Source organism: Xiphophorus couchianus, chromosome 22 (genome assembly GCF_001444195.1).
Source record: "Xiphophorus couchianus chromosome 22, X_couchianus-1.0, whole genome shotgun sequence".
Lineage (NCBI taxonomy): Eukaryota > Metazoa > Chordata > Actinopteri > Cyprinodontiformes > Poeciliidae > Xiphophorus > Xiphophorus couchianus.
The window spans coordinates 16,229,456-16,246,156 of NC_040249.1; the positions used below are offsets into that span (position 1 = coordinate 16,229,456).

Sequence of the window (16,701 nt, forward strand, 5' to 3'; positions counted from 1 at the left end):
AAATGGTACCACCAGCATTGTGTCAAGAACCCCCCAGCTGACACAAATTGATGAATGTGTACTACTTAAGAGTTAGATTTGAGTAAAGTGCGTTACTCAAATTTAACTCTTAGATTTGAGTAAGAGTTAGATTTGAGTAAAATCTAACTCTTTGAAAACATATTCATTTTTCACCCTTTGTGGTGAAATAATGAACGCATAACATCAAATAGTCCAGTGATGCCAGATGAGGAAGGCCATCAGAGCCTCCAAATGTCCATTGCCAGAAAATGCATGCCCTGTAATGTGAAAATATTGGATGGTATGACATTTTGTAAATAATGACACATATCCTCTGAGCTACTGGTATGACTTTTATATCTGTAAGACACCTTTTCTGCTGGGGATGCAAATAATTTGCTGTGCCAAAATATGCATCCCCCTCCAAACCTGTAGAAATAGAGTTAAGAGGAGTTTCACCTTTTCTACATAATCACACTTCTTCTCTGAGCTACTGGTAAAAGTTTCATATCAACAGGACAATAAACAGGGGATGCAGATATTGGCAGGCTCAGAAATGCATTGCCAAAAAATGCACCCCCTCCTATATTAATAGACTAAACAGTTTATGGTGATATCAAATTTTCTACATAATGGGCCTCTGCTTTGTCATGCGTTAAGCTATGACATAATAGCGTTAAGCTATTATGGGGTTAAAAGAAAAAGCGGGAAACTGCAAACCATGAGCGGAAAACATATTAATCAGACACTGACTAAATCATTCGACACATAGGCCTATGTGTCAAAACCGTATTTCAATTCACCTGCGAAATAAAACCGTTTTAGGATTTACATAGTTAAGAAACATGATAATGTTACTAGTATTTTTAAAAGTTGCCTCTTCGGTCATATTTCAGTCCGTTTACTCAGCAATATGCGAGAGGTCACGGCGATGCGTGTTCCCGCGACAGGGCATGCGTTTCTCGGCATAACACCTGTAGCCTGTGGCAGTTTATGCCACAGGCTACAGTGATTATGGCAGCTGAAGTGCCAGTGCGCTTCAGCAGCCACTGGCATGAATTTACCCTTGATTTAAAGGAACTCAGTGTTTCAGCTGTTTTGAAGTTTTCTGCAAGTTTTTTTTTTTTTTTACAGATTAGTAGAACTTAATAAGGCATTCAACATCGAATAAAACCTAATCAATTAAAGAGTTTTGCAATAACAGACATTTTTAGATTCCAAAAGGTTAGCAAAGTGTTGAACTTTGACATCGTGCTCATCAATTGCTGACTGAGGGTCACATGCCTGAGTCAGCTGACTGTGAGCCATCATAAAAGATTGAGCTCAGTTCCCGTTCTGCAGTTTCCTCCTTCAACCACCGACAAACAACGCAGTCATGCTGCTACTAACTCTGCTCTTCGTGTCCTCAGGTAAAATCAACGCACAAGGCTCAATTTAGAAATTGTGTTTGGACTATTTTATCACTGAATTCTGGCTCGTCTCGGGTTACAATAATAGCTCTTATTTTCTAACTGAGTGCGTTTGATGATTGGGACGCGGAAGCGTTTCATGTGTTGTTAGCTTTGGTAAACAAGTTAACTTAAAGGGCAAACACCCTGGATATCAGGGTTGTTTTATTGTTAACACAAATGAGCTTCAACTGTTGAAAACATTATTTTTTTCAAGCTATAAAATAATTAGTCTTTAGTTATAAGTGAAATCCTCTTTGAGGTTTACACGTTGTCCGCTCGCTGATCTTTCAGTTTCACAGCTAATGTTAGCCTGCTAGCTAAGCTAACGGGTTTAAGCTATGTTTGGAGTTTGTTTTTTTTTATTTTTTTTTAAATTTTTTGTTTTCCTGTGGCCTTGCTTTGACTAGATTAACCTTCAGTGTAGCCTCTGCTTTTCATTCGTATAGTTTTTAAACGCCAGCAATTTACACTTCGTCATTTCACTAACATTTCTGTATTTTGGAACATTTTCAGATATATTTTTTTCCGGGTGCTTTTGTTTCTTTTTAATTCTTTCGTTTTAAGCTGCTGATCTATGACATTTTCGTCAGCCGATAGCTGTATGATCCTGTATCAAGGTACTGACCAGATGGAAATGGGTCACTGCAACAAATCATTTCTAATAGAAACTTTGAAACAAGACTATTTCACTGCTGTATTATAGGTCTTATGGACCTGAAGTGGATAAAATGTATTTGCATCTTGTTGGGGTTGAAGATTGCATAAAGACTACAAGCATGTTTTAAATGCTTTTTCAGGCTTGTGTATTTAGTGCTTATCTTTAGTTTAACTTGTGATTATAGAGTCTAAAATGCTCTATGCTCCTGGACATTCTTGTCTTCCAGGACATTCCTAGATTTTAGCGTCACTTTAACATATCTTCACGAGCTGCATACTTTGTACTTTAGTTGCATTGATCTAGGCTATTTGTTAAAGTTAGTGCAATCTGATTGCAATTTACAGCTATTTTTAACATTTTTGGTGCATTTTCTGCTTAAGTGCCATAAACTTATAAAAGTAGTTTCTGTGCCCTCATGCTTATACAAAATTCACGGCAATCCTAAAACATGCGCTGAAAGCTGGCCTCATTCAAACAGTTAGTTTGCCTGGGAACAGCATGTTTTGTCTGACTGCTCATGTGACTCGAGTAGCAGATGGGAGGGGCCCTGCCCTCTCTGAGCTGGAAGATCAGAGGTTTCTGTTGGAGCAGATTTGAGTGTTGCACCATTAGTAATTATCAGACAAAAACACATTTTGTCCTGTGGTGTCATGGTGAGTTATTATCATGAGCTAGTTTATTTTATTAAAAAGAGTAATTGGTCATGACTGAAGTGTTGACGTTGGTTGCGGCTGCATTTGATAAAGATTTGAAAAATGTAAATGAGGCAGTCTCTGGTGTTTTTCCACACGACTGTTTTCAGTTCACTAAAATCAAGAACTGTTAGTTGTATTTTTTATTTTTTTGCATGTGTATGAAAGGCATGACCTTTATTTGCTGGATGTAATTACCACTTCTGCTTTATAAGTATCACTTCATTGTCCCCGTTGGGGAATGTTCCTTTTTAACAGGGACATGCATATTTACTTTTGCATTGGTATCTGTTTTTGGAAACCATTCTTTGCTTTAAGGCCACAAGAATATAAACTAATCATATTAGCAATTCATACAGATAGGTTTTGATATCTGTCTTATGCAAGATGATTTTAAAAACGGTTTGATAAGGTATTTGCATACAGATGAAATACTTTAAGCATTATTGAGCAGCTTGCACAACATTAGGATTCAACTCTTTTTAAGGGATTGCTAAACTTGGAGGGACCAGTTTTAATATGTGGAACTTTACAGGAGCAGTTTCTAAAGTCAAATCTCAGGAAATGTGTTTGGCATTTGCATTTGGCATGTACAGCGGCACAGAGTCATGTTGGTTAGACGATGAGCTATGAGACTTATCCGCTGGCTATTTTAAAGTTAAGTTTTTTGCTTTTTTTTTTTGTTAATCTTATTGATCAATATCACAGTTGAAAGTGCATTAACTTCCTCTTGGAACTTGTGACTGACATTCCAATTCTAAAGTTCTTGTTTCTAAGAAATCTTGCTTGACTAGAAAAAACAGACAGAATAAATCTCCTTAACCTGTTCTCTTGTGTTTGTCTTTAAATAATTGAATACAATGGCAGAAACTTAACTCTTTCTTTGTTTTGTAGTTGATTGTGATTTCTAGAAAAGCATTAAAAGTGTCAAATTTGACTTAATTTATTGTCTCTTTCAGCTGTAGCAACACCTCTGCTGGGCACTGAGCAGTGTGCCCGCGGCCCCCCCTACTGGTGCCAGAGCTTAAAGACGGCATCACTGTGTAAAGCTTTTTCTCACTGCCAGCAAAATGTGTGGAGCAAACCTCAGATGGTGAGATTTTTATAATTTGGACTTTTCTGGCCATTTCTAAATGCGGTGTGTTTTCTAAAAATGTTTGCCACTTTTTCTCCAGAAAACAGTACCATGTGACATGTGTAAAGAGATATTGATGGTGGTTGAACAATTGCTGAAAGACAATGCAACTGAGGTAAAATGAGGCAAAAATTCAGAGTTTCTTCAGTCTTTGCTGAGATTTAAAAGCATCAATGATGTTTTTATTGCAGGCGGAAATTCTTGGGTATCTGGAGAAGGCGTGTCATCTCATCCCTGATCAGGGTCTGGGAGCTGAGTGCAAGGAGATAGTGGACAGCTACTACCCCATCCTCCTTGGGATAATCACTGGGGAACTGGTGAGCAACATTGCTTGGAATATAATGCTTTTAAATTAAGTGTTATCCTATTTTGTATTAAAGTTTATCAATTAAACTGGGTAAGTCAATCTGCTCATTGACATGGGGTGGGAGGAACAGAAGCAGCTGTGTGGACAAAGTGCACTCTGCTGAAAAGGGGCCATTGATGAGGAAGTGAATCTAAATCTGAAGGAGAACAGAGCAGTCGCTGTGCAACCCACAACCCTGACAAAAAGCATTTTTACTTCTCCTCTTAACTCTCACCTGCTAGAACAAGACATGGAGCAAAATTAGCTAAATTTAAATAAAGCCACTTACCATGATTTTCCTTGATTTTTTTTTTTTTTTTGTTTTTTTTTTTCTTCTTTAAGGAGGATCCAGGTGTAGTGTGCGGTGCGATGGGTTTGTGTAAATCTGCCCAGATGTCCCTAGCCAGGTTTGAGTCCCAGGAGGAGCTCAAGACCAATGAAATCCCTGAGATGGACCTTGCCCAGCGTGTGGCACCCTTCCTGCTCAATGTTCCTAACCTCCTGTATCCCCAGAATACAGGATATCCTGCTCCAAAGCAGGTACTCTTGCAGTCACCCCTCTGCTCATCTAAAGAAGCCTTGCCATTTAAATTTTTTTTCTTTTAATCTTGTTTTGAACATCTTTCCTTCAATAGACGGGTGACGTAGTGTGCCAGGACTGCATCAAGTTCCTCTCTGATGCTCAGGCAGAAGCGAAGGCCAACACCTCCTTCATCGACACTCTGATTCAGAACATTGAGCACCAGTGTGATATGTTGGGACCAGGCCTGTCCGATATGGTAAAGACTTAAAATGCGTCTATTTCATATGAATCCAAATGACCTGAAATCAGACTTTAAACTGTTGTTTCTCATTGCAGTGCAAGCAGTACGTAGGACAGTATGGCCCTGCTGTTGTTCAGCAGCTGATGTCCATGGTGAGTCCTTGTGGGTTCTTTAGAGTCTTTAAGACCCATCCCCCCATGTTGTAACATGAATCTAATGCTTAGACCTCAGTACTAATGGCTGATTTTGTTTTTTGAGGTTGCTGAGCCCATGTTTGTGCCAACAGCAGTTTCATTTGTTTTTGTTTAGTGTTTTTCACTGTATGAATTACTCTAAAAAGTTTCCTTTTATTAATTTTGCCTGTATTCCCCATTTACTTTTATCCTCTTCATCCATGTCATTCTGTTCTTTCCCTCTTTTACCCCCTGGGTTTTTTTGCTGCCCCCCAGGAACAGGTAGGTCACTCTGTGTTCAGCCTGTAGTCTTTTAACCTCTAGTTCTTCTACTTGCTCTTGGGAAGTCCATTTTTTGCACTTAACACTTGCCACTGATGCATGAGAATAGTTGTTTCACACATCTGAACTGTTTACCTTAGAACTACTCACTATTCAACATCACGTTAAATGACCACAGTAAAAGTTTCTTTTGCTTCCAAACTTGCTTCACAGTCGTGCAATGCAGGAGCATCTCAAATGTTAGTGATGGAATTCAAAAAGTAAAACTCTTGTTTACATTTGCAATAGTGATTTTGATAAATACATTTTGGTCTTTATTTTGATTATTGCTCATGGCTGCTTTAAAAACCCAAAACTAGTTTCTCAAAAAATTCTGACTCTTACACAGGATCAGTGCTGCACCGTTTATTTGGTCAGGACTCCTCTTGCATGAATTACATTAGTGTGACCTTGCACTGAGTTCAGCGATGTGTTTTTTTTTTTTTTTACATTCCAGCACTTCAAACCGCCAGCTTTAATACAGATTGAAGTGCCAATTCACATCATGTCAGTTCAGTCAGATTGAGAGTTAAGTATGCAATAAAACGGATTTTGGTGATCAAATGATGCAGACACATGCAGTTAATACAACTGGTTAAAGTTTTTTTTGTTTTGACAACTCAGCTGATTTCTGGGAGTCATTGACTCACTGCATTCGCTTTCATTCAGCTTCTTCTTTCATGGTTTACTATTCTTACTGACCTCCAGTGCGGTCTTCCCCCAACATTGTTTAAACCACAACGTAAGCGGAACGGTTTCTGTAACAAAATCCTGCTGCATTGGTCTAATGTTTAAATTTTCTGGGAAGCTGAGTTTTGGATTTTTTTTTTTTTTGGCTGAAATCCATAAAGGAAAATTGACACCCTGTGTGTAATCTATGTACCGTAGTACAAGCTTTACTTTTTAAATTTGTATTGCTGATCTTTACCTCTTCAGTGAGATGCTCCTGTATATTCAAGGGGATTTGCACATTGTGCTGAGAGATGCACTAATCTTCAGTTGGACAGTTGTCTGTTTCTGAGTTGGTTCTCCAGTTATTAACACTGGGTGTGTTTGGCACTGATAAAATGGCTGCGTTAGGTGTTTGGATTGGTTTTGTGGTCTGTACTGCGTGCATAGTGCATGACTGGCAGTGTTGTGTAACGACATGTTCACATTCCTAACGACATGCCCCAAGGCAGCGCTGCAGAAGATGGAACACTGACTGCTAAATTAATGGTTTACTTCTCTCCACAGCAACCAAAGGAGATCTGTGCTCTTGCCGGTTTCTGTCCGGAAATGAAGAAGTCCGTCCCCATGTTGGACCTTCAGCCTGCAAAGGCCATCCCTGCTGCCAAAACCATGGTGGCTGCTAAACTTTTCCCTGCCACCAAAGTTGAGGCTCCTGCTTCCAGGGTGGGTATTGGGAGGTGGATTTTAATGATTTCTCACTTTATTTTTTAAAATTAAAAATCACTTTTTCTACATAATTAAACATTAATCATATTGCAGCCGATGGTACGCATCCGTGATTCGCCAACTTGTGCAATCTGTGAGTTTGTGATGAAGCAGTTGGAGTCCATGCTGCAGGATCATGCAACAGAGGTGGGGATATATCACAAGTTCTTCTTCCTAGTATCTTCAATTAAACAGCCCTGCTGCCTAAATTCTGCATGTGTTTGGCCTTAATGTGTCTGACTCTTGTTTATGGTTTCAGGAGGAGGTTGTTCAGACTGTGGAGAAGGTGTGCACATTTCTGCCCTCCTCTCTGACTGCCCAGTGCAAAGACCTGGTTGAGACGTACGGCCAGGCCATCATTGAGCTGCTGGTGCAACAGGCTGACCCCAAGACTGTCTGCACAGTGCTGGGACTCTGCAACGGTGCTAGCCGCGCATATATTGGTACATGGTCGCTTTTAAATATATTTTCATCGTATTTCCTTTGTTGCTATGGTGAAGTATTAGGGCCACGCTAAGAAAAAAAAAAAAAAGTCATAACGTTATGGCTTTTTTTTTTTTTTTTAATATGACCCTTACCTGTGTGGTCCAGCTTGGTCTGTTTAATGTAAACCATAGATATGCAAAACTGAGATTAAAGTAGTTCAACGTATGGAAAATAAATATGTTCCAGTTGCCCTGGACAAGGCTCGTTTTGAAGTTGGCGGCTACTGTGAGGTGTGCAAAATGGCCGTGAGTTACATCGATGGCATTCTGCAGAAGAACGCCACAGAGCAAGAGATTGAGGAGGCTGTGAAGAAAGTATGCAGCTTCCTGCCTGACTCGTACAAGACGGAGGTGAGTGGTGGTTAACTTTTTTTTTTTTTCTCATTTTTTTTTTTATATATACACACAAACATAACTTTACATCAACCCTGTTGTATGATTCTGTCTGCAGTGTGACCAGCTGATTGAACAGTATGAGCCAGTTCTCGTCCAGCTGCTGCTTCAGATGCTCGACCCAGACTTTGTGTGTACGGTAAGTAATTTCTCTTTTGTGGGAGAGATGCACTTGTAGGCAGATCTATATAATATGCTATGGATTTTCATCAATGTTGAAATTCAGTCTGAAATCTGCATCTTTTGTTACAGAAAGTGGGAGCTTGCCCTGCAGCTAACCGTCGTTTCCTAGAAATGTTGGCGTGTTCCCGGGGGCCTGACTACTGGTGCAAGGTCAAGGGAGCAGCAGAATTGTGCGGCGTAAGTACACGGATCTTCAACAGGATACTTTCATGTCAAACTGGGCTGCCATGAATTTTGTTTTCTGGTTAATCCACGAAACTACTTGGATTAGAAAAAAACTTTAATTTCATACAAGATCAAATGTGAACACATGGTGTTGATGAGATTGAAATGGACATGAACAAAATTTGGTGCAAAAGAAGCAAGTTTCCTTTGCACCAAATATATTTACATATTTCACTAAAATATATAAGGAACTTTAATGATTTTATTAATAGTAGTGGGTATAGTTATAACCGATTCATTTTGATAAACATTTACAGAAGAATTTAACACTGAAGTGAAAATTAGTTTTGTTTGTGGTCAATCTGTATCCCCTGCGCAAAAATGCTATGAAAGGTTGCCATAGAAACATTATGCAACTTGATAATGCCCTCAACTTCAGGCCTGATCATAATGTGCATAAAATGTCTTGTTTTACCAATCAGTCTGATTAGTAAAACAATCAGATTGGTAAATTTGTAATACAGGAGAAAATATCTTCAGCCTAAGGAAAACGATGCATGATTGGATGTGAAAGGACGAACAGTAAGCTGCAGTGGTAGAGTACTAAAGTAACTTGGCGATTCACTAACTATTTTACTATCACCTAAAAGAAACTCTTAAATTTCACCCAAAATTATGCTAATTTCATGCCGTTTAAATTAACATGGGATGAAATCATGCAAAGAAAAAACCCCCCGCAGATGTCAATGAACCCAAAATTAACTTGCAAAATAAAAATTTCAATCAAGGATGAAAAAATATTAAAGTCAGAGGGAAGCTTAAATAGCCTAACTATTCTGTAGAAATGCTGTTTTGCATCTGTCAGTTTTTTTGAAATTACTGATTTATGATGCCTATCTAAACCTGTTTCTGTCTTTCAGACTGTGGCTCACTGCAAACGTTATGTGTGGAAGGAATAGAGCATGACGACGAGCTGGAAACGGAAATTAAAAGGAAAATTACTTTAGAGCTGCTTCCATTATTAATTTTTGTCTAATAGACTAAAACTGCTGTGATGTCTGACTAAAATGACTTCATGTTTTGAATATGATGGAAATGGACTAGCTTTTTTTTTTTTTTTTTTTCTCTATAGTTTGGGAGATGAAGGGTTTGAAGGTGGGAGGTTGGGGTGAAGACACAAGTGATGTGAAACTTGGTCAGGTCTGATTTTTGTATGTATTTTCTGTATTGCTTGCTTGAAATGACAGATTGAACTTATTTCACCCCTATAGATTTACTGACTGCAACCTTGTGAACCAATTACTATTGTACTGGCTTGTCATTATCTTAGCAAATATGTGTGAATCTTGAACATTTTGCAGATGTTTTTATGAGCACATGTGGAGGCTACTTCTTAATGTTTGCACTCTTATCTTTGTAAATTTGTCTGCAATGCCAGAATCTTAAATCTGCTTTGTGCAACTGAACGATTCAGTTGATTTGACTATCAATTAAAGTAATTTCCAAACCAAAACAGCTCTGTCTCCATATTAACCTTGAGTCATCACACTTTGTACAAACTTTGCAAATATATTAAATCTATAGTCATGCTTAGTGGCATTTTTGCTTACCAAAGCTCAAGTATCTGTACAGACATGATTTCAAACATGATGCCAATTATAAAGTTTCATAGAAAGTCAAGGTGAAAACAGTGTCATGCCTCCTCAATACTTGCAGAAGATGGGAGTACCATCAGTCAGATGACTCTAGAAAATGCTAAGTCTACATGTTAAACAATAACTAAAAATCTGCCAAATATACATCATTCTACCTTGCTGGCAAATAAAGGACTCATTGTGTTAGGTTCATTCAGACAATTTGCAATTGCTTAATACTAGAATACAAGAAGGGCACAGGTTCCTTGTCCTAGGGAGAATTTTGGTACAAAATGTGCAAAAAGCCCCTTGTGAAGATGCCAGTCAAAGCTGATGGGTCACTCAAGGTCAATCAACAGCAAGATTAGCTGGCATATACACTAGCTTCTGGAGTTTTCTTATGACCAGTATATTTGGAAGTAGTTTCAAAGCCAGAGATCACATGGAAGAAGGACAAAGTTCTTCCAAATTCACAGTAAGCTGAATTAATCAATTAATTTAACTACAAAGACACATTTAGGACAAAGTATCAGGAAGTGTTGTGACCCAGCCTTCACAAAGCCTTGTTAGTACCATAGAAGTGATGAATCAAGCTTGCTTAAAACAAAAGCAACTTTGGTCTTTTATCTTCAGCAAAATGTACTTGTTACACACTGAACAGTTACATTTTAAACTCATCATCATGTAATCTTTTTACATTGTTTATATTTTAGCAAAATTATAAACAAAGTGTTTCATTTATTGCTTACCCCAAACTTTCATCTCCTCCATATCCTGTGTATAATTTCTGCAATATGTCAAATTGCACACATAATGCTCCAGTTCTTAGAATCGGCACTAATTACTGTAGGATTGAGACGACACTGGAAACCAGATGAGGTACAGAGGAACTGACACCTGGTGGTCCAGTGAAAGTAAAGGCTGTATGTTTTTCTTCACTACAAAGCTATATATGGCTTTGGTTCAGATATTGTGCACAATTAAAACAGAAAACGCAGATCCAACAGCCAGCCCCAGAGTGAGGAAGAAGGACATGACCACTCCTGTGGCTTCGGCCAGTTCCCGGGGAACCACCTTTGGTCCATAGATCATCGGCAGGGTACCCAGGTAGCCGTTAGAGAGACCCAGCAGGCAGTTGAAGACCACAGGGTAAACGTCATGGGGGAACAGCACAGTATGGAGGTGGTTCCGTGGCTGGTAGTTACAGAACATGAGAAGTGGCACCATCACGGAGCGACACAGCACCAGCACTGGCAGGACCCGACTGGTGGGGCCGGGGGTCTGCACCCAGGCTGTCACCTGCCTGCCACTAAAGTCTGCAACGTTATAAAGGAGAAAACTGGTCAGAGGTACAAAATAAGTTGTTGCCCAGGGGCTGCCGCTGTCCGTGTTCATAGACTGGATTCCCGATGAGACGGAAGGGAATACTGAGATTGAGACGAAGAAGACATAAAAGACGCAGAGTCCAAGCACCCCGGCCTTCTTAATGATGGGCTGCAGCGGAGGGACTCCGCCTGTTGGACTCCGCTCCTCATTGAGCGTCCCGGGACTGACGCAGGTCGCTGCCGCCATGTAGTGCCTGACAGGAATAGAAGATGTGTCAGCATTTGTTGAATTTATTACATTTTAATGCATGTTTGCTGTAAATGTAGCAAATGAAAAGCTAGAAAGTTTTTTTTCCCTAAATGAAAGCGTGAAAGGAGAATTACTATTCTCACCTTGAATATGCATAGTTTGGCAAAAGCAAAAACGAAATAATGCAGAGCAGGATAAAGACGTCTGCTATCAGGAAATAGGACAGAGCGTTGGTGGTCACATCCTCAGATACAGCTAGGGTCACTATCGATGCTAGTACAGTCAAGGTGCCCCCCATCGCCTGGCCTAGAACAAAAAAGAAAAACAAGTTAATGTACAAGGCAACATGTACCTTGTACAAGGTACATTTTAAATGTACCATAAAAAACATTTAAAATGCAACAACATTTTAAATTTAATGACATAAATAAAGTTGAATGTGATAAGCTTTACTCCCGTGACTCAACCAGGGTGGAAGAAAATGGATGAAATGTGATACTTTGAATAAATTATTTATTAAATTCACAATTCCTATAACTCTAGGAATTGCTAAAATGAAATATAATTATTTCAGTATTTATGTAATGGTTGCCTTGGCCATCAAATTCAATAACTGAACTGCTGTGCAGAATAATCAATGGAACCATCTTTAGATGAGCCACAGTTCAATGAATAAATGAAGCCTAAAATCGTAACTAAAGTCTCAGTAATTATTTAAAACTGTAAACACTTATTTAAATCTCATTCAATAAATGTCATTTATATACATTTAAATAATAGAAATCGAGAAGTATTCTTATTTTTTTTTACAAGCAGTATATGGCGACATCTGCTGGCCAACCTTCATCTTTGCATTAGAATGAGACGAGTTCAAGACCAGTAACGGTATATTGATATACATTTGTATATTGGCTATGATACGAATTGGTTAAAGTACTAAGTAGACACCCAAGAAATTACTAGAGTAAGCCTAAAAAAATGGTATTTGGTAAAAAGGCTACTTCCAAGTATCTAATCATCACATCTGACTTAGTATTTTACAATATCATCATCAAACAGACAAAAGTATAGTTATCTGCAAAATTTAGTATTTAAAAATACATATGCTGAAAATGTTGAGTGAAACAAGTTCTGAACTAAAACTGAATACTTTATTAAAAAAGCCCCCCAAAAAACAGAAATCCTGTCTACAGTGCCCATTTTTCAATTCTTAAAATTGACACAATTTTTACATTTTAAAGTATTACAGTAACAACAACCACCGCAATTTATTGTCAAACTGTTTGCATTTTATATATTTTTAATGTCTGTTTTCGTGTTTACTTGTCTTGTTCATTGTGACGCATGCTGCTGCTACCTTTCTTGGCCAAGACATCTCCTGACAAAGGTCTTCATCTCAATTGGCTTGTTATATGGTTAAATAAAGGTTTACCGTAATAAATACATATATAAACATATATATATGGATGTAGATGTTACACAGGCAACTGAAAACATCAGCAATCTAACCTGATATAAAGGCTTGAGAGATCCTCATGGGAAAATAGCCACTGATCCCAAACATGCTGCCACAGAAGATGTTGGAGGCTCCGCTGACCACAGCAACACTGACAAGTGTGCCGGCGAAGAACTCCATCCTGTATTCTGAGACGTCCACCTTCACCAGCACCGTGGTCACCACGAACACCAACAGCATCACGACGAGGGAGGACAGGATTCGAACCTTTGGAGACAACCTATGAGCAATCAAACAGAGGAGAGTTGCTACTGGGATAAAAATAAATAAATAAATAAACAGCGCAGTAGAGTCTCTGAGGCCTCTATGCTTCATCACCATTTTCATAAATATGAAAAGCTTGATGTGTCCCATCAAGCTTTACATATTTTGTCACATTACCAACTTTAATGGTAAGCAGCTGGTCTTCATGATTATGTTTGTTGACTGATTTTCTCCAACAAACCCCTGACGTCTTCACATAACAGCTGAGAGATTCATCTATTTATTAATTACATGACTTCAGAAGGCAATAGGCTGCACTGGATTTGTTTAGGGGTTTCAGAGTAAGGGGGGTGGAATACAAATGCCATGGTTTCATTTCTATCTGTAAAAAAAATTATAATTTTCTTACAACTTCACACTTCTGTGGAAAAGTACAATGTAAATCTTTTTGAAATGGACTGTAATCTGTGTGACGTGTGTGTATAGTTTGTACTAGCCTGTTAACAAGAAAAAAGCTGAGTATCAGGCACAGCACAGAAGGCACCGCTGAAGCAATGGACAAGTAACTTTCAAAGTAGTCCTGTGTAAAGAAGAAGAGAGAACATACTCTTCTTTAAGAACAACAAAGCACACAATCATGTTTTCAAATAAAATATGAGGAAGGGAATGGGAGAGAACAGGAAAATTACTATTTTATTGTAGTGTTTAAGTCAACTAAAACATACTATTTCTCTTTGTTGTATGTAGGGCTAAAACAATGAATTGGATTAATCACAATTAATCAATTATTGAAATAGCTGCAGTCCTTATTGTATGTAAATTTCCTTTAACATTTCAAAGGGAATTTCTTTGACATATGAAACAACACTTTGTCCAAACATACTATCACATGATATTCACACTGCCATATCAGAAACTCAAAGATCTTTAGCGGTACATCATCGTCCCGTTACTCACACCGAGACCGGAGTGTTTGTTCTGGTCAGTGCTGTTGCTAAGTTTGTAGAGCCAGTATTGCTTCGCCGTTATGAAGAAGTTCCAGGGCAGCAGGGAGCCGATACCCATCAGAAAAAAGGTGAGATACACCAGTTTGTACGAGTCTTCTGGACTGTAGCGCATAGCCAGAGGCGTCGAGGAAATCGTAGGAAGAATGGTTGCAGAGGGACTGATGTCGTCATCCTCCTCATCCTCGGTCTGGCTTTGTTGGTCATATAAAGGTGGAAGATAGGATGAGTTGACGCTGGGAAGCACAGGTTGTGTGTGGTTCATCTTCACAGGCAGGATCCAGGGTACTCAGAGGGTGAAGACAAGGGAGAAGAGGGCAGGCTGAGGCAGGAAAGGAGAGGAGAAGAAAGTATTACTCGAGTCATTCTGAAGATAACGTGACTGCAGTAAGAATGAGATTTCAACAAGAGCTGAAGAGTTTAAAATCCCTTTAAAAATCTCACTCAACAATTTCCCTATGTTGTTGTTTTATATTACCTTGCAAAATTATTCATGCCTCTTTAACTTTTCCACATTTTGTCATATTACATCCACAAATTTCAGTGTATTTTATTCGGAATTTGTGATAGACCAACACAAATCAGCACAACAAAAAACAACAAACAGAGCCCAACTGCCTAATGAAGTAAAGCAGATCACTTTTCTACTGCAGTAATAGAGAAGAGTGGACAGGATGATGATGATCTGAAGAAGATGTAGCACAGTTTGTACTTTTGAACATGACTTTGTTTTTTGTTTTTTTGAAAAGTTCGAGAACATAAATATTCTGATTTTAAATCATCTGATTTTATTTATAGAAGGGCCAATTGACAACCAATGTCGTCTTGTAATAAAGGCTATTAGAGAAAATACTTTTAAGTGGCTCTGCATGCAAAACCATCATGTAGAGTAGCTTTATCAGCACTGTCACCACCCCACTATTATTAGAGTCATCACTTCAGTTAAATCAGTGTGCCACTTCTCTCCCACAGACCTGGATCAGTCTCTCTCTTTGGTAACTCGAGTCATGATCTACCAATTTAATCGGAGTCAAATCCGATCAAAAACCTTAATTTCCTCACACCTCTTCAGTGTTTCTGCAAAATGCTGACCGGATGTTCCTGCATGATCAGAATGCTGCAGAAATTCGTCAGAAAATGTATTAAAACATGGTTTCCCTTTAATGTGATAAAAGCTTTGACTATTGTTATACTAAAGTAAAAGCTGATTTTGCAATTTAGGGGGTGAGAAAGAGGAACTAATATTCACATGATACTAATGCCATAAAAACTATTAGTCAAAGATCATATAACAGCGACATATTTCCTTAAAGAAAATATGATATCACCGAGTACTTTTTCTTGTTTATGTTCCAGTACACTGTTTTAATTTGCTGAATTTGACAAAGTTTCAATTTGTGTGGTGGGAATAATTAAAAGGGGTAAACAGTAAAAGCTACAAACAAAGCTAGCTAACCCGAGCCTTGCTAAATGATGTTGTTACTAGTAAATAAAATGTATTTCGAGACGTACCTCATCCCTGAAGACTCCGAAGCTTAAACCTGAAGGTCTTCTCAGCAAACAAAACTTCATTTGGCAAGCAAAGGTCTTTCTCTGGTCAGCTGACTAACTTTCTAACAGATTTTCGAGCTGGGATTTTTAACAGCTGCAGTCATTAGCACAACTCCACTTCCGGTTCTAAGAGTTAGAAAACAAAAACTAACAAAAACAATACAAAAAACCCCCTTTAAAATAGCAAAATTTATTTGTAGAACTGTTTGCATAATATGGGAAACCGAAACATCATATGAAAATGTTTAAAGAGGGACTTATTTTTATTTTTAAGTGCGTCGTAAAAGTAAGATCTGGTGCTTTTATTGTGAAAAGCACCAGCGTTTTACAATAAAAGTACAACTTTAGTTAAATTTTGCAGCTGCATTTCAGTACTGCACTAAAAAGAGATTTTTAAATTCAGTAATTCAGTTCAAAGAGTGAAACTTATATATTATATGGATTTATAACAAAAAGTAATATATTAAAATGATTTTGATGATTATACCTCTTCATTAGCTTTTCAGAAATTGCGACCAGTATTGACACTCTTGACAAGTTGGGCACCAAAGGTAATTGCTAAAGAAGTAGACAGCAGATTATTTGGGAAGATTGTGAATCAGTCAAGACGGGTAGTGCAACTGCAGTACCCATATGGGGGAAGACATATTTTCCGGGTTTAACTTGCATTTGCCCAAGTACGACCCATATAGTTGGACCAGGTGGGCCCCATCTGTGTCATGAGTTGTAAAACATACTTTGATTATCCACGTTTGTCCACGAGGGGCCCAGAATTACAGGAGGTTAACTCTGAATGATTGTTCCAAATCCAGGTAACAAAAACCCAAATGGGTTGTATATCTCTCATTTTGAACCAATTGAAACATTTCCAAGAAGGACAAGTTGCTGAAATCTACTGTAAAGTTTGATATGTTATCTGCTGGTCAGTCCACTGTGTTTTATTTGGTCAAACGTCAATACTGTGGAAAACCAAGAAATTATAGAAAACTTCCTGCTACCGTCTGCTGACAACCT

At 38.4% G+C, this 16,701-nt stretch overlaps 2 protein-coding genes across 3 annotated transcripts; one reads left to right on the top strand and one right to left on the bottom strand.

Moving 5' to 3' along the window:
* The first annotated feature begins 1,270 nt into the window (after positions 1 to 1,270).
* Positions 1,271 to 9,716, top strand: psap (prosaposin). Of its 2 annotated transcripts, XM_028006097.1 has the most exons (15): positions 1,271 to 1,409; positions 3,761 to 3,894; positions 3,977 to 4,051; positions 4,128 to 4,253; positions 4,625 to 4,822; positions 4,918 to 5,061; positions 5,142 to 5,198; positions 5,496 to 5,501; positions 6,777 to 6,935; positions 7,032 to 7,124; positions 7,237 to 7,420; positions 7,650 to 7,813; positions 7,914 to 7,994; positions 8,108 to 8,215; positions 9,124 to 9,716. In XM_028006097.1, exons 1-15 carry the CDS (start codon positions 1,376 to 1,378, stop codon positions 9,160 to 9,162), a joined length of 1,602 nt encoding a protein of 533 aa, XP_027861898.1. In that variant the 5' UTR covers positions 1,271 to 1,375; the 3' UTR covers positions 9,163 to 9,716. The 2 variants fall into 2 exon arrangements, with proteins under 2 accessions (XP_027861898.1, XP_027861899.1); XM_028006098.1 differs by lacking the exon at positions 5,496 to 5,501.
* slc29a3 (solute carrier family 29 member 3) lies at positions 9,287 to 15,805 on the bottom strand. The gene is made up of 6 exons (XM_028006104.1): positions 15,649 to 15,805; positions 14,090 to 14,458; positions 13,630 to 13,712; positions 12,922 to 13,148; positions 11,556 to 11,718; positions 9,287 to 11,416 (listed from the first exon to the last, which is right to left on the bottom strand). Exons 2-6 carry the CDS (start codon positions 14,399 to 14,401, stop codon positions 10,801 to 10,803), a joined length of 1,401 nt encoding a protein of 466 aa, XP_027861905.1. The 5' UTR covers positions 14,402 to 14,458; positions 15,649 to 15,805; the 3' UTR covers positions 9,287 to 10,800.
* Positions 15,806 to 16,701: the final 896 nt, after the last annotated feature.

What these genes read in the sequence shown, in the direction of transcription:
- slc29a3 (XM_028006104.1), bottom strand. Translation starts at nt 14,401, where the DNA reads ATGAACCACACACAACCTGTGCTTCCCAGCGTCAACTCATCCTATCTT. An exon ending in ACAAACACTCCGGTCTCGGT is followed by an intron (nt 13,713 to 14,089) that starts GTGAGTAACGGG and finishes TTCTTTACACAG; the next exon opens with GACTACTTTGAAAGTTACTT. An exon ending in AGCTTTTTTCTTGTTAACAG is followed by an intron (nt 13,149 to 13,629) that starts GCTAGTACAAAC and finishes GATTGCTCATAG; the next exon opens with GTTGTCTCCAAAGGTTCGAA.
- psap (XM_028006097.1), top strand. Translation starts at nt 1,376, where the DNA reads ATGCTGCTACTAACTCTGCTCTTCGTGTCCTCAG. An exon ending in TGCAGGATCATGCAACAGAG is followed by an intron (nt 7,125 to 7,236) that starts GTGGGGATATAT and finishes TTATGGTTTCAG; the next exon opens with GAGGAGGTTGTTCAGACTGT. An exon ending in CTGACTCGTACAAGACGGAG is followed by an intron (nt 7,814 to 7,913) that starts GTGAGTGGTGGT and finishes TTCTGTCTGCAG; the next exon opens with TGTGACCAGCTGATTGAACA.